This window comes from Anomaloglossus baeobatrachus (assembly GCF_048569485.1).
Source record: "Anomaloglossus baeobatrachus isolate aAnoBae1 chromosome 5 unlocalized genomic scaffold, aAnoBae1.hap1 SUPER_5_unloc_3, whole genome shotgun sequence".
NCBI classification, from domain to species: Eukaryota; Metazoa; Chordata; class Amphibia; order Anura; family Aromobatidae; genus Anomaloglossus; species Anomaloglossus baeobatrachus.
The window spans coordinates 2,180,632-2,203,208 of record NW_027441806.1 but is presented as its reverse complement, the minus strand read 5'-3'; the positions used below and the strand labels follow the sequence as shown (position 1 = coordinate 2,203,208).

Genomic DNA, 22,577 nt, shown 5'->3' with positions numbered 1-22,577 from the left:
TAGTGAAGAAGACCTCTAGTGAGCGCTGTCAGGCCCCTGTGTCTGAGGGATGGGGAAGACCCCTGAGCCCAATCACGGGGCCTCCACCTCACCCCCCGATACATGAGGACATCAATGACCAGAAGATCCTAGAACTCACCTACAAGATGATTGAGCTGCTGACTGGAGAGGTGACACTGCTGGGAATGCTGGGACATTATACAGTAACGCTATGAAGGGATCGGGGGTGACGGTATCATTGTATGTGTCAGGTTCCTATAAGGTGTCGGGACGTCACCGTCTATTTCTCCATGGAGGAGTGGGAGTATTTAGAAGGACACAAAGATCTGTACAAGGACGCCATGATGGAGGTTCCCCAGCCCCTCACATCACCAGGTAATAGACAGGACTAAATACACACGGCCTATAATTATCTGTATGTAAGGAATGAATTCAGTCCCTGTATGTGTCTCCTCCAGGTCTATCCAGTAAGAGGACAACACCAGAGAGATGTCCCCGTCCTCTTCTCCCACAGGACTGTAAACAAGAAGACCCCGATGTTCCTCAGGATCATCAGGTAGATGGAGAGAAGGTGCCATGAAATCTCCCTATGATGTGTAGACGGCTGTGAAGGTCTTGTGCTCAGTCTTGTTTTATCCTCCAGTATTATATGTGTTATACTTGTGTAATGAGAGCGGTGGAGATGGCAGGATTAGAGCTGATCATAGATGGGACTTCTCCTCTGTCTGTGACTTTTACAATATTTGTTTCAGGGTGAAGATCTGCCCCATATTAATACTACAGAGACATATGTGAGGGGTGATGAGCGGAGTAAAGAGGAGATTCCTACAGATAACCGCCCAGGTGAGTAGTGACCACTAAATGCAGAGAAGTCACAGATTCTTCTCAGTCACCGGCTGTGGCGGCTTTATCAGGGTTGTAGTCCGGCCATATCAAATGGTCACCATTCTACTGCTAGACCACCACATGCGCCTCCACACAAAACTGTACCCATTATTTTGGGCATTGGGCACCCTTCTGTTGGAGTGAGATCTGTATCAGCCGGATGTCACAGGTAGGATCCATCCTATCCTCTGAAATTAGAAGATGTTGACCCTTAGCTGCCCAGATCTCTAATCTGCAAAGCCAAATGACAGTGTACGCAGAATGTGCAGACAACTTAGAAAATCACGGGAAGAAGAATCTAATCTGTATGATGGACCCCTAAGAGAAAGCGGAGGGTAATGATGCTGGTGACATCCTAGATTCTTAGTTTGGTGCCGTGTTCTCCAGGTGAATAAAGATTGATTGCTCTCAGTGGGAGAAACAGAATAATAATCTTGTAGTTGATGAAGAGACCTCAGTAGTCTGGAAAGCTTGCTCTGTAACATCATTTATTATATTTTTGTTCTCCATTAATAAGTATCATAACTATTAGATTCTTATTGTTTCTCCACTGAGAGTAATGACTCCATCTTCCTAGAATCCCGGCATCTTATTGATGGATCTTCCTTCTCTCCCTTCTGATGAATGTGCTGATAGGGGCGTTTATATCCAAAGTTGGGCACAGGGTAACTGTAACATATGAGGGAGGTTAGGATTATCCCACAGTGGGTACATGGAGGCCGGGCAGCCCACCCACATTATTATCAAAATGTAATTGGAGAAAAAAGGAAAGTAATAACACATAACATTAACACATGGTAATAATTAACACATAAAGTTCTCATATTTTTATCTTCAAGAGCCTGAAAGATATTTTCTCTGAATTCTACAAATGTCCATTATATAAGACCTTGTACTGGAGCCGTCCATTGTGGAGTCCGAGAGGCAGAAAGTAAATGTCTAATATTTCTTCAGGAAACTCATCTGACAGAAGATATTGGCCCCTACAATAGTTTGGATTGCCGAGAGCCCCCGAGCCACATACTGTAATTACTCCAGATGTGGCACCTCTAGTTACTAAATCACTGACGGTGAAGGCTGTCGGGTGGAGGGCGGTCATTTTAGTAGAGGTGTTATTGTCTATAGTCACAGTTTCTCTATAGTAGTTAGTACCAAAGCCGCTCTTATTTCATGGCTTTCCACTGCAGCCAGTTTTCTGCTCCTATCCAGGCCCCATTTCTCCAATCTGACATCTGTCACTTTACATGGTAACACCTTTGTAATGCTGAATCTGATCCCAGTGTTTCTCAGATTTTTTTCTGTGGCATATTCTACTTTATCTTAGCTGTAATGTGAGGTTGATTTGTTTTCCATTTATTTAAACAAAAAAATCCTGAAATTTACCAAAAATGTGAAAGAATTAGAGGTAATGAAACATTGTATTTGGAGGCTCTTAAAATCAATTGAAATACTATGTCCCAGGAATGACAAAGGTATTTTAGGAGTGATACCTTTAAAGGTATCACTTCTAAAATACTTTTGTCATTCTTGGGACATGGTATTTCAATTGATTTTTCTGGCTAACACGGTACCACAATATTACCCTGAGGGTCTTAAAACAAATTGATACCGCAACATATAGTCAATAGATAGCATTTACCATATTCTGCTTTATTAGCCTAAATGAGTATTTTGACTCCACAGGAAGTCTCTGGAAATTTGCAAGAAGTGTATGTTGTAGAGCAAGGGCATCAAATATGCGGCTCCTCAGGCTGCTTCTGGCGGCCCGCAAGCCCGTGCCCCCCTTGATGATCACGCTTGGTGCAGGGGCCGCAGCCGTCAGTGATTTTTTTTTTATTATTATTATTATAGTGCCATTAATTCCATGGCGCCTTACAAGTGAAAAATGGTACACATAAATACTAGTACAACAGTCATTAACAGTACAAAACAGACTGGTACAGGAGGATAGAGGTCCCTGCCCGCAAGGGCTCACACAGTCTACAGGGGATCGGTGAGGATACAGTAGGTTAGGACAGAGCTGGTTGCACAATGGTGTACTGGACTGAGGGTTATTGTGGGTTGTAGGCTTGTCGGAAGAGATGGGTCTTCAGGTTCCTCTTGAAGCTTTTCACGGTAGGAGAGAGTCTGATATACTGGGTTAGGGTGTTCCAGAGTATGGGGAAGGCATGGGAGAAATCTTGTATGCGATTGTGGAAAGAGGAGATAAGAGAGGAGTAGAGAAGGAGATCTTGTGAGGATCTGAGGTTGCGTGCAAATATGTACCGGGAGACTAGGTGACAGATGTAAGGAGGAGACAGGTTGTGGATGGCTTTGTAGGTCATGGTTAATGTTTTGAACTGGAGTCTTTGGGCAATGGGAAGCCAGTGAAGGGATTGGCAGAGTGGCGAGGCTGGGGAGTAGCGAGGTGAGAGGTGGATTAATCGGGCCGCAGAGTTCAGGATAGATTGGAGGGGGGCAAGAGTGTTGGAAGGGAGGCCAGAGAGCAGGAGGTTGCAGTAGTTGAGGCAGGAGATGATGAGGGCATGTACAAATGTTTTTGCTGATTCTTGGTTAAGGAAATCATGGATGCGGGAGATATTTTTGAGTTGTAGTCGGCATGAGGTGAAGTGGGGTTGGATGTGTGGCTTGAAGGATAGAGCAGAGTCGAGGGTTATTCCAAGGCAACGAGCCTGTGAGACCGGGGAGAGTGCGCAGCCATCACCTTTGATGGACAGGCTTGGTGGAGGAGTTGAATGAGGAGTAGGAAAGACAATGAATTCTGTTTTGTCCATGTTAAGCTTTCAGAATGGCGCAGAGAAGAAGGATGAAATAGCAGACAGACATTGTGGGATTTTGGTTAGTAAGGCGGTTATGTCAGGTTCAGAGAGGTAGATCTGTGTATCCTCAGCATAGAGATGATACTGAAAGCCGTGGGACTCTATGAGCTGTCCTAGGCCGAGGCCGAAGTTGTAGATGGAGAACAGCAGGGTTCCAAGAACAGAACCTTGGGGGACATCAATGGATAGAGGGTGGGATGAGGAGGTGGTGTGAGAGTGGGAGACGCTGAAAGTTCGGTCGGTTAGGTATGAAGAGATCCAAGATAGGGCCAAGTCTGTGATGCCCAGAGAGAAGAGAATCTGTAATAGGAGGGAGAGGTCTACAGTGTCGAAGGCAGAGGACAGGTCCAGGAGGAGGAGGACAGAGTAGTGTTGCTTGGCTTTGGCAGTTAGTATGTCTTAGTGACGATAGTTAGGGCAGTTTCAGTGATGCGGTCAGAAGCCAGATTGTAGCTGGTCAAAGAGGGAGCAGGAGGAGAGGCATGAGGACAGTTCAAGATGGATATGCTGTGTCAGTAATTTTGAGGCATAGGGGAGAAGGGATATGGGGCGGTAGCTAAACACAGAGGATGGGTCAAGAGAGGAATTTTTGAGGATGGGTGTGATCGAAGCATATTTAAAGCATGAAGGGAATACACCAGTTGATAATGATAGGTTGAAGAGATGGGTTAGGGCTGGGATGAGGACTGTGATGATGTTGGGAATGAGGTGCGATGGGAGTGGGTCAAATGCACAGGTGGTTAGATGTGATCTTGAGAGTAGAGTTGAAAGATGATCTTCTGTCATGGGGGAGAAGCTGGATTTGGAGGAAGAGGGCTGAGTAGCTATGATAAGGGGCTGTAGGGATTGTGGGCCAAAGCTTGCTCTGATGTTGCCAATCTTCTGCTTGAAGAAAAAGGCAAAGTCTTCAGCTGAGATGAGAGGAGAGGGAGAGGGTGCTGGGGGACTGAGGAGAGAATTGAAAGTGTTGAATAGCTGTTTAGGGTTGTGAGATAGAGAGGATATGAGGGATGAGAAGTAGGTTTGTTTTGCAGCAGTGAGTCCAGACTTGAAAGTGGTGAAGGACTCTTTATATGCAGTGAAGTGCTCAGTAAAATGAGACCTCTTCAATTTGCGCTCAGGACATCTGGAAACCCGTCTCAGTTCTTTAGTCTGGCTCGTGTGCCAAGGTTGCCTGTTGATTGTGCGAGTTTTGGTGTGTGTGAATTCAAGAGCTGCAGAGATTGTAGTGTTATATAAAGAGGCTGCAGCATCTGCGTCGTGTAAGGAAGCAATGTCTGCGAGAGGGAGAAGGGACTGAGAAAGTGCGTGTAAATCAAGGTGTTTGATGTTTCTGCGAGGGTGTGACTGTTTGTGGAGGGGGGTTGTGTATTTGGAGAAGAGAGGGAAGAGAATGTGAGTAGGTTGTGGTCAGACTGGGGGAGTGGTGAGTTAGAGAGGTTAGATGGGGAACAAAGGCGAGTGAAGATGAAGTCCAGCGTGTGGCCATCTTTGTGAGTAGCTGCAGAGGAGCATTGGGTGAGGCCGAAGGAGGAAGTGAGTCTTAGAAGTTTTGAGACAGCTGAGTGAGAGGTGTCGATGGAAATGTTGAAATCGCCCATGATGACGGTGGGGATGTCGGTGGAAAGGAAATGTAGTAGCCAGGTGGTGAAGTGGTCAAAAAGGCGGTGGCTGGCCCTGGAGGGCAATAAATGACAGCCAGTTGGAGGTTGTAAGGGGAGTAGATGCAGACAGAGTGCACCTCAAAAGAGGGGAGAGTAACAGAGGGTGGTAGTGGAATTAATGTAAAGGAGCATTTGTCAGACAGGAGCAATCCAACTACTCCATTATGCTTCTTACTGGGGCGGGGGGGGGGGTGAGCCAGATAGAGACCACCATAAGAAAGTGCAGCAGGAGAGGCTGTGTCAGAGGGGGTGAGCCAGGTTTCTGTGATGCCGAGGAAGGAAAGTTTATTAGTGATGAAAAGATCATGGATGTATGAAAGTTTGTTGCAGACAGAGCGAGCGTTCCACAGAGCTCCTGCTAGTGGGACTGGGGGAGCGGGGCTCGGGTGAATGGGTATGAGGTTAGAACGGTTGTGAAAATTTGTCATAGATCGTGGATGAGGGTTCAAAGTGACAATGGGGATGTGCTGAGGAGGACCAGGATTAGGAGAGATATCTCCAGCAGTGAGGAGAAGCAGAGAGAGTGTTAGTAGGTGGGAGCAGGAGTGGCCATGAGGTAGTCGTGTGTGTCTGGTGACACAGGGTGTAGTGTGGAGGAAAAGATCTGAGGAGATGAGGTGGGTGGGGAGGATGGAGGGAGAGATGACCAGGTCATTACTGGGTTTAGGGATCAGAGGCGTAAGGAAAAATATGAAGTGTTATAAGGGTGAAAGTGAAGAGAAACACAAACATTGTTTGCAGAGTCTCTGTATCCAGTTACCTACAGGTTCCTTCCGGTCCATTTCTGGTCCAATTCATTGCATCATACTTATATGGTGCAGACTTGTATTAATGCAGATTAAAATCTCATGCAGACTTCAGAGGAAGGGGAGGGGTCGTCACTTATCTAGATCACTCACTTCAAAACTGAGCCCAGATGTGGGGATACCATAGCCAGAGATAACGAGGGGGTCATAAAGAAAGTGGGGAGAGGGTGATGGAGGGGTCAGTTAGAAGCACATTAAATTGCTACAAGAAGCAGAGAAAAGGAAGATCAGTTCATGGGAAGTAGGGTGGCTGATCAAACATACCAGATATTAGCACAAGCAGCAGAGAGAATATGATCTAGATCAGGGGTGGGGAACCTTTTTACTGCCGGGGGCCATTTGGAATTTCCTACTAACCTTTGGGGGCCGCACAACATTATCAACTTGAAAAATAACCCTGCTATATTTGGCCAAACGATTAATTAACTCACCACTACTGTGGAGGCAGAAGCTGCTTCTCTTTGGTGTGCGGCTGTGATGTTCAGTGATAGTGATCATCTTGTTTCTCTCAGCTGCTTTTCCAGGTTTGTCTCGGTCTGAAGATGCTGGGGGCATACACATCACAAGAGGGGCTGGGGCATATACATCACTAGGGGGGCATGGACAGAACTGGCGGTGGCACAGACATGACTGGGGACAAGGGCAGCACTAGGTGGCAGCACGGACAGCACTAGGAGGCAGCACGGACAGCACTAGGAGGCAGCACGGACAGCACTAGGAGGCAGCACGGACAGCACTAGGAGGCAGCACGGACAGCACTAGGTGGCAGCACGGACAGCACTAGGTGGCAGCACGGACAGCACTAGGTGGCAGCACGGACAGCACTAGGTGGCAGCACGGACAGCACTAGGTGGCAGCACGGACAGCACTAGGTGGCAGCACGGACAGCACTAGGTGGCAGCACGGACAGCACTAGGTGGCAGCACGGACAGCACTAGGTGGCAGCACGGACAGCACTAGGTGGCAGCACGGACAGCACTAGGTGGCAGCACGGACAGCACTAGGTGGCAGCACGGACAGCACTAGGAGGCAGCACGGACTGCACTAGGAGGCATCACTAGGGAGACACAGACAGGACTGGGGGAGCATAGACATCACCAAAAGGGCAGGGACTGGGGGGCATAGACAGCAGTGGTAGGGTACAGACAGCAGTGGCGAGTACAGAGCACTGGGGGGTACACCATACTGAGGGGTGGCACACAACACTGGGGAGCACAGACAGCATAAGGGGGCACAGACAGCACTGACTGTGGCATGGACAGCACTGGTGGCAGCATGGACAGCATTAGGTGGTGCGGACAGAACTGGGGGAGCATAGACATCACCCAGGGGGTACAGACAGCACTAGGGGGGCATGGACAGCAGTGGGGGGGTTACACAGCGCTGAGGGGGTGCACAGCGCTGGAGGGTACACACACTACTAGGGGGTACACACACTACTGGGGTGTATACAGCATTAGGGGGTACACACAGCATTAGGGGGTACACACAGCATTAGGGGGTACATAGCATTAGGGGGTACATAGCATTAGGGGGTACATAGCATTAGGGGGTACACACAGCATTAGGGGGTACACACAGCATTAGGGGGTACACACTGTACTAGGGGGTATACAGCATTAGGGGGTACACTGTACTAGCAGGTACACAGCACTGCGGGGTACACACTGTACTGGGGGTACACAGCACTGAGCGACGGGGGGCAGCCATGGGTTGAATACTCACAGTACTGGGGTCGGGAGAGGGTGGGGGGGGGGGTAGTGAGTCATAGAGCTGAGCTCAGCACAGCACAGGTCCGGGAGGGAGGCCGGTAATCTGCTGCAGCTCTTCTGTGACTTTATCGCAGCGTGCTGCTTACCCCGCCCACCAGAGCACACCAGCACAGGCCGGAGAGAAGCCTAGAATGTATGGGCTGCAGTCAGGTCCTGGAAGTCAGGATCTGAATAGAGCCCGTACATTCTAGCATCTACCCTCAGGGCATCAGGCTGTGGGATTTAAAGGGCCAGCAGCCGGGAAAAGCGCTGCTGCTGCCAGAGTACATCGGTCACCGGGAATGTGCCCAGGGGCCGCATAAAATGTTGTCACGGGCCGCATACGGCCCGCGGGCCGGAGGTTCCCCACCCCTGATCTAGATGGTTGGTGAACACTTTGAAACCCTGGGTGCTTCACAGAATTTTATAACGTTGATCTGTAAAAATAAAAAAAATCCACTTTTACCACAAAATTGTTACTTGTTATGAAAACACTCTGCATCCAAAACGCTGCAAAACCTTATCATGCGCACATAGCCTAAAAAGCTAGTAATGGATTGATGGATGGATTGATGGATGGATAGATGTCGAACACATATATAATGTCCGATAGGTATTTGTGCATGATAGTGCCAGTACTGCACTGGCTGCACCTAATACATGAAAATCCTGATGTTTGGTTCCCTTTAACTGTATGTGTACATTTATAATGTGTTTTTATGTGTTTGTATTTGCCTGCCATGGGTTTCAATGGGGCTCGAGAGGTTCGTCGAACGGCTCGCCGAACCGAACTCGAACACGGACTCCGTTCGACGAACCAAGCAGAACTCTAGCCTCTAGAGGCTCGCTCATCTCTACAAAACAGATCAGCTTCAGCAGAGTGTGTTGCCACTTTGCCAATGCGTTACTGCACAGCTCCCTGCTTGGCAGTGATGGGGAGGGTAATTCAGTAGAGGATCAGGAGGAGGAGGAGGGGAGACAGAAAGTGGCATATGATGAGGCGGAAATCCAGATAGAAGTTGAACCCGCTATTCTTGGCATGGGTAGGATGCGTGATGTTAACGATTTGCGACTTTGTCCCAGCCTCCACCAGGTGTACCCACTGTGCTGTGACAGATATGTATCGTGCCTGTCCACAACAACTTGTCCACGTGCCTGTTGTTAGGTGGACCTTCTCGGTTATGGTGTTGGTCAGAGCACAGTTGAGATTGTTTAACACATGCTTGTGTGTTAAAAAATATACTCTTAAATATATTTTTCTTCAAATACGTAAAGCCGCATGAAAGAAAGAACTTCCAAAGATGTAAAAAAATAAATGTATTTTATCTATTTAAAAATGGTTGCCAAGATTCAGTTACAGAAAGGAAAAATAATATACTTTGATAGCTTACGCAAAAATAAGAGTTCATTTAGTCCATACTGATCAATGGGAAGTCTTTACCCATCTTTCTTTGGTTCCTGAACGGCAATGCTGGGGATGTCATCTCTTAGTGTGTCTTCATCTTTGCAGCCTCGAGTCTTCTCACAGCAGGCAATGTGGGGAGCGACCAGTAGCCCCCTCCATCGTGCATTATATACCAGCTGTTCAGACCATATAGGGCATTCTAGTGTAACACAGTTGAATATAGTTCCATATTACGTAACCTTCTGGAAACTTCGGAAAGCTTCGGGAAGGATTCAAATATATCCCTCCATGCTCATCACTCAAGTATATTCCATATGGGCATATTTATCCCTTATAAACTTTATTAATAACCTATGCCCTCCAACATGAACAGAACTATGAACGTATATGTCTTACTATGAAATATTTGATAACTTGATGTATTAATTTCAATCATTTTACAATTCCCCCTTGAAGTGGGTGGAGCAACCCCGAAAATTAATTAATACATCAAGAAAATAACAAATCTTCTTTCCTTATTTGGCAATAACAGATTAATATCAATAATAATGATGAAGAATAATTAATTTGCATTATTCATGTAAGTTCAATAATATAATAATGTGGATTCATGTTATGACAGGCTGTGACTGATCATATAAAAATGTATAAAACTATACTTCGCTAGACCTAAAAAGAAATGCAAAAACCAAATCCGGTCACCAAATGATGTCCTCTGAGTTGATGTCTTCTTATCTCCGATGTAATCCAGCATAAACACAATCTCTTAGAAATAAATCCTTTGATAAAAATGAATGGTTACCGATTTAGTACAGTCCCGTATTGCGTTTATCATTGTTAGATCAAAGTCCATAAACTTTATTCTTTATTACAAAGACCATAGCCAATGTTGATAAACCACAGTTCATGACTTGTAGAAGAATAGCAGAAGTCTTTGATGTCTGTGCAGTGCAATTTACATTAGTCACCTTTTATCCTCCATGCTGCCTGTTGTCGAATAACAGATGTTAAGACGTTCTTGGTCAGCACGACAGGGGTTAACTTTAACACGTCATTGCTCTTCTTAGTAACTTTAGGGAGGTCTTAATGCACAGACCATGTGTCATTGTCCATCCTGAAATCATAGGACTATTGTGTTTCTGAGATGCAAGCACGGTAAGTGTATTTTGTATGTTACACAGTCTTATTTGAGACGTTACCTTTTGGACCTTTTTGCAGAATCCCTTTTAACTTTAGGAAAAATATAAAGTCTTTTTATCTTCTCTAATCTTGATTGAAGACTGATTCATTCCCTAATCTAAATACCAAATATGGCAATAACTATCACTAATAAATGTCACAGCGTATCATAACTCTAATACTATAATACCATGTCATTATTATTATTATCGTAAAAGTATTAATATAATTGATACTCAGAATGATAAAATATTGCATAATGGTATAGACAATAGTATTTTCTTGTAATGACCTTTTTTGTCATTGGTGCATTACCCTTCCAAACCCATAGGTGGCAATGTGTTGAATGTAACCAAAATATAATATAAAGTATGAAATAATATAATGTGTACCTATAACATGTATCATATTATAAATATGAAAGGCAACAATGTGGCTTTTAGTTAGATCATTTGTAAATTATAAATCAAAGCAAATAACCTTTTAGAAAAGACTGGATGATACCATCAAAACACAATAATACCCATTATAAATTATTATTGATTAAAAATATAATATATATTATTTGTAAATATAGGAAGGTAAACCTAGATGTACCTTAATCTTCCATCTTTATTACTCTAATTTAATTTATTTGATTTGTCTATTATTTATTAAATAACCTACTATAAAGAAATGTGTAACTATAAGTGATATTTCACCCTTATTGTGTTAACATACTAATATAAAAATAATGTATTACCAGGAAGTAAACAATTGTATATATTGATGAAGGAAGTATCTTTTCTTCCAAAAAAAATGGAACTTTTCCCTTTTAATATGATTCATATTTAATAAAGTAATATTCTTATATTAGATATTACTGAACTAAATATTGAAGTGTTTTCTCAATTGAGATATTTAAAATCTGAAGAAAAAATAAAAATTGTAGAATTAAGATTAAAAATGTGAATATTAAAATAATAATTAATATAAAAAATAGGAATAAAAAGAAAAATGAAAATCGGAATAAAAATAAAACTTGAAATAAAAATAAGGCCTTCTATGTATATAACACCTATGTCTTTAATAATACATAACCTTAATGTTACCAGATAACCTTAATATTACCAGTATCTTATAAAATTACCAAACCTATCAATAACCAATAAAAATAATTAAGTCATGTAACCTTACAAATAATACACTTCTCTTAGTATATAAATGCATTATGATATACTTCAAATATATTTTTTATATTCCCAATTCTTCCTTTGTACTTGAAATATTAATTATTAAAGTATCCTGTAAACACATATATTTATCAAATATAAATGTGTGTGATTGAGGCCAAACCTCCCCCTTTCAATATCATAAAATATGATATTATAAAAATTAATATGTTTAGATTAAATTAAATTAAAATTTGTGTTGCATATCTTCAATACCATATTATAAATATCACTTCCATATTTGAAAAGAAAAAATGATTACCAATCTGTGTATCAGTAAAAGAAGTGACTAACACAAAAGATATAAGAAAATCAAAACGTTATAACCTTATTCTAGAATGTAACTCTTCAGAATAAACCCTTAATAATAAAAAAAATCCTAATATCTCTATACTAAAGACATATGTCTAAGAATTAAAATATATATCTTGTATAAATTCCTTCATTATTTATACTTATGTACTATAACTTATTTATTCTATATAGTATACATACATATCTTATAACTTCTAAGTTAAAACAAAAATTCCCCCTTTTTTTTTTCCTCTCTCTCTGGATCCAAATACTTTGACTTTAGCAGCTGCTCAAACAATCAATCATTCATTGACACATCTATGCACACAAGACTGCCATGGTCTTTAACATACACTTCTACATAGAAACTGACAAACACATATCCCTTTTTTTTTCCAATATTCTATGCGCATTTCAAAAATTATGTTACTAATTTGAAGTACTTCTTGAAAAATACAAATTCCAATGTATTACATACTGTACATTTGACCATAGAAATATTTGATATTAGCTTTAGTAATTCAAGTCACATGCTCTAGTACGTGCAAGGAACACCATTCCAAAACAGCAAGCAGTTTTACTACATTCCAAAGCTCAGATTACATTTCTAATAACTCTAAAGAAGATGTATGTGTATTCATAAAAGAAACATTAAAATAATAGTTCTCTGGCAATTGGTACCTGAGAAAATAATTATTATTATTATTCGTGCTTTCGCGATTAATCTTACCCAATAAAATATATGTTACCTGATTGAGGACAAGAACATATGTATAAATAAAAAAGTTAATACTTCATCAATCTGCTTTACTGATAAATTCTGAGGGAAATAAAAGAATAAAATTATTATCATATTCATGATAAAAATGAAACACTTTGAATCTGTTACTTTCTCTTATTGCTTTATTTTAAATATTATTATTCATATACAGAGATCAAATTATTATTTATAACATTAAACTATCATTTGACTAAATGAAAATATGACCTTGATTTACTATCACTACTTTTAATATATATATATATGTATATATATATATATATATATATATATATATATATATATATATATATATATATATATATATATATATATATATATATATATATATATATGTATTGATTCACTGTATATGAATAAGCACATTTGTCAAACAATAAAATTTAATTTACCCAGAAATCCACTTTATTTAACTGAAGACCATACCTAATTTTTTCTTCAAAGATTCGATTTATTAGATTCCCTTTGAACTTATAGGAATCTCGGAACTTACGTAATTCAAGGCTTTCTCTTATATGAGAGAGAATGTCCCTCTCTGAAAGACCCCCCCAGCTGTTGCTGGCTATCAAATCCTATCCCAGGGAGAGGATCTCCACAAGACACCTGTTTCTGGTTTTCAAAGCTTTTACTCATCATTTGTCTGGGATCCTCAATCCCAGTGATCGATCCCGTCACTGGTGACAAGGGTTTTTCCTGTGGAAAAAGACTTTTAGATGACAGAAATTGGGGTGGATTGTATGGTTTGTAACACGTATGCATCTTCCTCCGAACTACATACACCCTGTCACAGAAATATCTGGATCTGGGAGACACTGTTGGTTTTTCACGGAAACTCTCCCTTTTCCGTGTTGGTTTTTCAGAACTAATTAATTTCTGTCTTGATTGACTTTGGCGACTTCTAACAAAATTGATAAATGTCGTACATTCGAATAGGGACTTTTTATTTAATGCCACTGCACAGGCTGCATTATCAAGGAAATTAAATTTCTTGATGAATAAACGTATCATTCCATCCAATCTGACATTTGGAATGACCGCCCTATACAAACGTTCAAAAACGGACATAAATGAGAACGTACTCTCATTCTCTTCAATTTGTAATTCCTTCAACATCTCATAGTTTGGATCAGATTCATTCCTTGCACAGAAGATGAGATATTTCAGCCTTATGATATCGTTATCACTTGAACAATCAAATGTCTCATTGTCAGAAGACTTTTTTAATGCCAATTGTCTAAAGAAATGCTGAGGTAACCACATACGGAATAACTGATTCGTCTCACTATTGGTTAAATTAAATTTCTCGATGGAACTTTCAAATATCTCTGAATTTCTGCAAACATGTATTTTAGGATTATATGCGGGAATTAATTTGCATATGTCCAATAAATTTTTTCTAAGTGTAATCCCTAACTTAGCCTGTTCTATTTTTAGAAACTCATCGTCGCCATTTTCTCTCTCCACGTGTCTTTTCTGCACGTGTATCACTCTGGCTCCTCCCCCTTCTGGCTTCTCTACGTCATTTCCTGCTTCTTTCCCAGTATGCTGAAAATGACCTTGATTACGTAGCACATGTCTGCCGCCATTATCAAAATTCTGATTTGAATTACAGTCTAAATCATCTGACTGATCATTTACAACATTACAGTCAGAATTCACAATATCACTGACTGACATTTCAGGTTCTAAGCAGTCTTTGGATTTCTCTATCACTGACTCTCCTGACAATTCAGGTTGTCTATTTCCACCATTTTTACACTTTTCTACGATTAACTTGTGAAAATCATAGACTAAATGACAGACATTTCTGATTTTCTGTTTCTCTCTATTAAAAGACCTTGCACATTCTACACTTGAATTCTCAAGTTCACACTCCTCATAAAAGCGTAACCAAAGCTCCTCTACATTAGAAATATCTGAATAAGTGAACTGAAGTTTACTTTGCTTAACATATGAAGAGATAAAATCCATTTTCTTACCTGAAATGATCAGATGATCTGATGGATGATCCTGTAAGACTTGATTCACCTTACTCAGCAGGTCCAATACTTCTTATGGACTGACTTTATCTTCTTACTCAAAAATACGTCAAAAGTTAACTTCTGTGGCTTTGTAAAAACTTTAAAGTTCATTAAAAAAAAACATTCATGCAACTTGACTCATACGTATTTCCTAGGTTCTGCGTGATTTTTTATAAATTGTCGATTCCTGATCCTTTGCAGGAGATATTTAAAATACTTATGACTTTGATAACTTCGACCCCCCTTATGCAAAGTGAAGGAACAACAAAAACGTAAAAAATTACGAATGGGTGGCTCACCAAATGTTAAAAAATATACTCTTAAATATATTTTTCTTCAAATACGTAAAGCCGCATGAAAGAAAGAACTTCCAAAGATGTAAAAAAATAAATGTATTTTATCTATTTAAAAATGGTTGCCAAGATTCAGTTACAGAAAGGAAAAATAATATACTTTGATAGCTTACGCAAAAATAAGAGTTCATTTAGTCCATACTGATCAATGGGAAGTCTTTACCCATCTTTCTTTGGTTCCTGAACGGCAATGCTGGGGATGTCATCTCTTAGTGTGTCTTCATCTTTGCAGCCTCGAGTCTTCTCACAGCAGGCAATGTGGGGAGCGACCAGTAGCCCCCTCCATCGTGCATTATATACCAGCTGTTCAGACCATATAGGGCATTCTAGTGTAACACAGTTGAATATAGTTCCATATTACGTAACCTTCTGGAAACTTCGGAAAGCTTCGGGAAGGATTCAAATATATCCCTCCATGCTCATCACTCAAGTATATTCCATATGGGCATATTTATCCCTTATAAACTTTATTAATAACCTATGCCCTCCAACATGAACAGAACTATGAACGTATATGTCTTACTATGAAATATTTGATAACTTGATGTATTAATTTCAATCATTTTACATTGTGTAAGGCGGGGATGGCACACCAGGCAAAATAGTGGCGGATGGGAACACTGTATCATGGGGCAGCCACAGCCTAGAGATCATGGAAAAACTGTGTTCCCACAAACCTAAACGGCAACATCTCCATGGCTAGCAATTTAGCAATGTGCAAGTTTAGATTTTGTGCCTGTAGGTGCGTGGCTGTGTATTTACGCTTCCTTTCCAAGTTCTTAGGCATGGACAACTGGACACTTCGCTGGGAAAAGGAAGTGGATGTGGTTGATGTTTGCTGCGTCTGTGCAATCACAGCTTCTGGGCAGGATGCATGAGAGCCTGTTTCCTGGACAGCAGATTGCGAAGGACGTAGCACAGGTGACATGGCAGTGGTTTGACCCGCAGACACAAATTTGGTACCCTGGTGTTCTGCCCACCTACTGTCTGTCTGCAGTTTCCAACATCTTGTCTACTCTATATTTGAAACTTAACCTTTACAAAACTGAACTACTTCTATTCCCTCCATCTTCTAACCTCCCTAAACCTGACATCTCCCTCTGTGTGTGTGGTAGCACGATAACTCCTAGGCAGCAGGTTCGCTGTATGGGGGTTTTGCGCCACACCAATCTCACCTTCACCTCCTGTATACAATCTCTTGCCCGCTCCTCTCGCTTGCACCTCAAGAACATCTCTAAAATCAGCCCCTTTCTTACCATGAAAACTACAAAAACCCTCACTGTGGCCCTGATCCACTCCTGCCTTGACTACTGCAATTCTCTATTGATTGGTCTTCCCCTAACTAGACTCTCTCCTCTACAGTCCATCCTTCACGCGGCAGCCAGGGTCACCTATCTGGCTATCCGTTACGCGGATGCTTCTGCTCTGTGCCAGTCATTGCACTGGCTGCCTGTATATCACAGGATCCAATTCAAATTGTTTGTTCTCACCCACAAAGTTCTCCACAGTGCGGCACCCTCTCCCCCACATCTCCACCCTCATCTCTGTCTATCACCCTATCCATTCTCTACACTCTGCAAACAACGTTTGACTAACCACACTAAGCCAAACCTCCCACTCCCGGATCCAAGACTTCTCCCGAGCTGCACCAATCCTCTGGAATGCTCTGACCCAAGAAACCAGGATGAACCACAACTTATTCAGCTTCAGATGTTCCCTAAAACACAGCTCTATAGGGTGGCCTATCACACTCCCTAATTAAATTAAATTCAGTCCATCCACAACTTCTCACAACATAACTCTCCATCAAACTCCACCACACCCAAAAGCATCTCAAAGATTGGCTGACTGGTTCAGGCAGCCTTTATCTATCCGCCATATCTTTGAGATAGCTGGATTGTCATTGGAAATGAGCACCTGTACCTTGTCCCTCTCCCCACCACCTCATTGTAGATGTAAGCTCTCATGAGCAGGGTTGTTTTTGCTATAATTATTGTATTTTAAGGGGTGCTTGGCTGCCATGTGGTTCCACATACTGGTGGTGCTCCGGTTGCGTTTGACCTGCGCTCTGCTCAACTTAGTATGGCAGATGCTACAGATTACAATTTTTTTCTCTGAAGGACTTTCAGGAAAAACATCCAGACAGCGGCTAAATGCCCCCTTTCCCTGACTTGGACCACAGAGGGGGTGCTCTTCGGAACAGTTGATTCAGTTCTCAATCTGGGAAAACCACTACCCCTTGGTGCCTGTGTTGGTGCTACATATCCATCTTCCTCTGTGTTGCTGTGCTGGCTATGAATGTCAACGGTACAGGTCAAATCAGTGGACTCATCATGGATCACCTCGTCTTCCATCTCATCCTCCTTCCCAATTGAGATTGTAGGCTGCTCTGATGGCAACTGTGTCTCATCATCATCAGTCTCCACCTCTGGAGCCAGTAAATGAGGATCCTCAAAGTGGCTTTCTTCTGGCCGTAGGTTCTCAAATACTCAACTCACACCACCTCCTCTCATCCCTCTTCAATACTTCACGGTGAGAGGCCAGAGCCAACCAAAGGATACATACAAAACAGATCCTCAGAGTGGCCAAGCTTGGGGTCATATGTCTCCTGTGACTGATGATGGTGGGAGGAAGAAGGACCAGGTTGAGGATTGGATGGACCAGCCTTCTGTGTATTCACAGTAGACTGTGTGGTTGTGGAAAATTGGTTGCTGCTTGAGAAATGTGAAGAGGCCTTATTGTCTGCCATCCAAGATAGAATCTGCTCTCGCTCTTCTGGTTTACACACACGTTTACATTCCAGACTGGGAAATTTGAGGAGGAGGAGGGTAAAGCCGAATGCTACAATGGGAGCATTGTAAACTGCTATGGAATATGTATTCTACTATCTGAGTCTCATTGAGGGAGGCACCGCCCAAATATATAAGTAAGAGCAGTCCCTCCAAAATGTACGTTACTGGGCCACCTCAGGGCCCTCACCAAACTCCAGGTTTCTTGACACCTGCAAGCCCTCTGAAAATTTGAATTTAGTGCTACAGAATGACATGGAGGAGGAGAGTAAAACCCAACGATTAGGGATGATCGAATACCAAAATATCCGCTTCGACGAATATCCGACAAATAGGTCGCTGCTATTTGAGTATTCGCGAATATTCGACGCCCAATGTAAGTCTATGGGAAACCCGAATAATTTCATGTTGGACCTAACGGTGACCTGTGGTGACTGAGGAAAGGCTGAAATGGATGGGAAAAGGCAGAAACAGTATGGGCACAGCCTGTAGAAGGTTGGAAATAATCTGGAAACAAGCCTGCTCTCTCTCTCTCTCTCTGTCTCTGTCACTCTCTCTCCTCATTCATGTTTCGTTTTCTCATGCTTTACACGGCAGCTCTGCTCATTCACGTTCCCTTTTGTCATGCTTTACACTGCATGTGCGTTTCAAAAAGCATCCAAAACGATGCGTTTTGGATGCATTTTGAATGCATTTTAGATGCATTTTTGACAGTGCGGTACGTCTCCCGACTTCATTGTCATTGCGCGGCTTTGTCTGATTTGTTATCACAGGTGAAGGACTCACCAGTGACCGCAAATCACCTGAGTGACTGAAGTGAGCCGCGCGATCAGCGGTGCCGTCACTCAGGTTGCCCGTGGCCAGCTCGAGTCCTCTTCCTGAGAGCGGTGGCCGCGGGTAACCTGAGTGACGTCATCACTGATAGCATCGCGGCTCACTTCAGTTGCTCTGTGGAGCTCACGGTGTGCGGTGGTGTTCTACGGCTACTCCTGTCATCTTCATGTAGCAGAGCTGGATGCGTCGTGGGACCTCGTGTGAATTACGTTGGACCTGGAGGGGTATTTGGGGATTTTAATAGTGGTGATAGAGGGCGGGTTTTTTTTCGGCTTTTATTCCAGATAAATGATTTTTTGGGTGTATGTGTTTATTTTCTTTAACTTGTAGGTTAATCATGAGGGTGTCTCAGATGCCTGCCATGATTAACCTAGTGCTACCGCACCAGGGCAATTCGGGATGAGCCGGGCAGAGTCCCAGGACTGTCACATCTAATGGATGCGGCAATTCCGGCGGCTGCTGGCTGATATTTTTAGGCTGGTGGGCTTTCCATAACGTGGGGCTCCCCATCCTGAGAATACCAGCCTTCAGCCATGTGGCTTTACCTCGGCTGGCATCAAAATTGAGGGGGCTGCACGTCGTTTTTTTTAAATTATTTATTTATTTTACTGCACTACATAGACCCGCCCACCGGCGGCTGTGATTGGTTGCAGTGAGACAGTTGTCACTCAATGTGGCAGCTCGTCTGAATGCAACCAATCATAGGTGCTGGTGGGCAAGGGAAGCAGTGAATACGAGATGGAATAATGAGCGGCATTTTCAAAAGTTGGAAAAGACGCCGGAGCAGTGTGACAGCCATGCAGAGCAGTGCTAGTGATCGGTGAGTATGAGACAAGGGTGGAGAGGGAGAGACAGACAGACAGAGAGAGACCGATGGACAGACAGAGAGAGCCCTATAGCTGGTTCTGGATTCACAGATTTGCGATTTGGCGATTTATGGAGCTGCTATCAGCTACTGGACACAGTCTTCAGCCCTTACAAGGACTATTTATTAGTTGGATCTAAGAACGCTCTCCTGCACTCAATACAGTCTATCTACACCGCCAGCTCCCTATGACTGTATGTTCACAAAATGGCCGCTGGCATATATAGCCCCCAAGACGCTGTGCGGCCGAGCCAATCACAGTAACACCACAACAAAGATGGCTGCGGCATTACTGTGAGGGTAAACAACATCAGATGTGTTCATTGGCTGGAAAACAGGCGCCAGGAAGTCAGAAATGAAAATGAAAGTATCGGAGCGGATGTTGTTTTATTCGTCGGATACCAAATGTCGCGAATAGCTTGTTATTTGTCGGATACCGAATAGTGGCGAATACATTCGCTCATCCCTACCAACGATACAATGGGCGCATTGTAAACGGTTATGAAGGATTTTTTTTTGGTTATTTTTTTTTTCTTTATATGACTTAGTTTTTAATTTTACCATAAAATCTACTGGAAATTAAGTAAAAGTGCAATGAAATGATGAAAAAACCCAAACAAATTCCATCTTTTTTTATTGTTTTTACGCTATTGACGATGTGCTGGAAGTGAGCGGTCAGCGTGATTCTCCAGGTCAGTGTGATTACGGCAATATCAGACGTCCACATTTCTTAGTATCTCAGTGGTGACTAGAGATGAGTGGACCCGTGGACCCGTGGACGTTCGGCTTCTGCTGGTCCAGATGAATATTTGTAAAGATCGGTTCTGGACTTGGACTTGACCTGAAGTTTATTTAAAGTCACTGATTGGCAGTTCTGGTCTCCGCCCACATGCAGCCATAAACAGATCACTATCCGGGGAGGATGGGTTTTTCAGTTTTATTTCTTGGTGCACAATACATCTGATTGTGGTTTGCATACATAAATCCCCCGAACTCCAAACCTGAACTTTACTATCTTGGAAAAGTCTGAGTTTATACCGAACTACAGGTTCACTCATCTCTAGTAGTGAATAAAAATCAGACTTTTGTAAAAAAAAAAACATTAAAAAATCGGTTTGTGTCTCCATTTTCCGATTTTCCGACATCGAAGTTGAGTGAGGACTTGTTTTTTGCTTGATGAGCCGACGTTTTCATTGATACCATTTTAGGTGCAATACTTTTATGGGTCGGTTTTGCTACTTCATTTCATGTTGAAATTTTTTTTTTCCTACCCAAATGACATCTTTCCTCCATTATTATCTCCATTAATTTTACATATCGGCTCATCTCCTTATCATTTTGGTCCTTATAATATCGGATTCTATCAGTGGTTTTATTCTGTTTTCAGAAAATGTCCTGTCCAGGATGGATATGGCCAGGGACACGATGGCGGAGAGGATATTACACCTCACCCTAGAGATCCTCTTCCGGCTTACTGGAGAGGTGAGAGATTCTGATGACGTCACATTACATCATTCTTATCTATGGGAATAACAGATGGACAGAACTGGAGAGGTGAGGACTCTGGAAATGTCTGGAGTGAGATTTATTACTGTGTCTCTCCATAACCAGGATTACACAGTAGTGAAGAAGACCTCTAGTGAGCGCTGTCAGGCCCCTGTGTCTGAGGGATGGGGAAGACCCCTGAGCCCAATCACGGGGCCTCCACCTAACACCCCGATACATGAGGACATCAATGACCAGAAGATCCTAGAACTCACCTACAAGATGATTGAGCTGCTGACTGGAGAGGTGACACTGCTGGGAATGCTGGGACATTATACAGTAACGCTATGAAGGGATCGGGGGTGACGGTATCATTGTATGTGTCAGGTTCCTATAAGGTGTCAGGACGTCACCGTCTATTTCTCCATGGAGGAGTGGGAGTATTTAGAAGGACACAAAGATCTGTACAAGGACGTCATGATGGAGGTTCCTCAGCCCCTCACATCACCAGGTAATAGACAGGACTAAATACACACGGCCTATAATTATCTGTATGTAAGGAATGAATTCAGTCCCTGTATGTGTCTCCTCCAGTTCTATCCAGTAAGAGGACAACACCAGAGAGATGTCCCCGTCCTCTTCTCCCACAGGACTGTAAACAAGAAGACCCTGATGTTCCTCAGGATGTGTTTCCTCCAGCTCTATTCAGTAAGAGATATCTACTCATGCACTTTCTGCACTAATTTGTGTTTACATTTTTAGACTTTCTGCTCAGTTTTTTTTTCAAATGTATTGTCTTTCCTTCTGTTTGTTTCTAGTGCCTTTTCTATGTTATTATGAAGGGAACTCAAAGACCTGCAGAGGGTTCATAAATACCGTTTCACTGAAAATCAAACATAGTCCAAAAATAACACTTAGCACAATTTTATGGGATCTTTGAAGAATGCTTGAAATATAAGCCCTACTCCATAAATAAGCCCTAGTTACAGTCAGGGCCACCGTTGGGAGGAGTCAAACTGCGCAAATTCTCAAAACCCCACTCTCTTAAAGACCCCATCAGTTGTATTCTGAGGTTAATTGTTTAAGGACCTTTGATGGCTTCAAAGTCATGTGACATGATGTAACCAAAGGTCTCTTAATTGCAGGAGTCTAAAAGGACTGAACAGAAGACAGGCTGGCATGGTGGACTGGCATTAGGGGAAAGGGAGAGCAAACTGGACAATTGCACAGGGCCTCATTCTCCCAGGGGCCCCAGTGTTTATATACCAATTATAGTGTGTCGCCCGTGGATAAGGGGGTACTCAGATCCGGGCCACGGGGTCACTTCTGTGGGTATCACGGTGGCGTGACCCGGTCTGTGATCCCAGGCTCCACAGTAAAAGGGGATTTGGTAAGGGAGATTGTCCGTGACGCCACCCACGGTTGTGGTGAGGTT

The 22,577-nt window shown here is 42.6% G+C and overlaps 2 protein-coding genes across 2 annotated transcripts in view; both read left to right on the top strand.

Annotated features, from left to right (window-relative positions):
* LOC142259156 (uncharacterized) overlaps positions 1-22,577 on the top strand; it is a 171,659-nt gene that overhangs the window by 143,883 nt on the left and 5,199 nt on the right. The window lies entirely within an intron of this gene.
* Positions 53-21,493, top strand: LOC142259183 (uncharacterized). Its single transcript, XM_075331683.1, has 5 exons — positions 53-375; positions 459-556; positions 753-843; positions 21,045-21,139; positions 21,269-21,493. The coding sequence occupies exons 1-5, from the start codon at positions 243-245 to the stop codon at positions 21,491-21,493; spliced, it is 642 nt and encodes a 213-aa protein (XP_075187798.1). The 5' UTR covers positions 53-242.

Coding starts and splice junctions, on each gene's coding strand:
- LOC142259183 (XM_075331683.1), top strand. CDS start 243: ATGTGTCAGGTTCCTATAAGGTGTCGGGACGTCACCGTCTATTTCTCC. Junction 557..752: donor ATGTTCCTCAGGATCATCAG/GTAGATGGAGAG, acceptor TATTTGTTTCAG/GGTGAAGATCTGCCCCATAT. Junction 21,140..21,268: donor TCTTCCGGCTTACTGGAGAG/GTGAGAGATTCT, acceptor CTCCATAACCAG/GATTACACAGTAGTGAAGAA.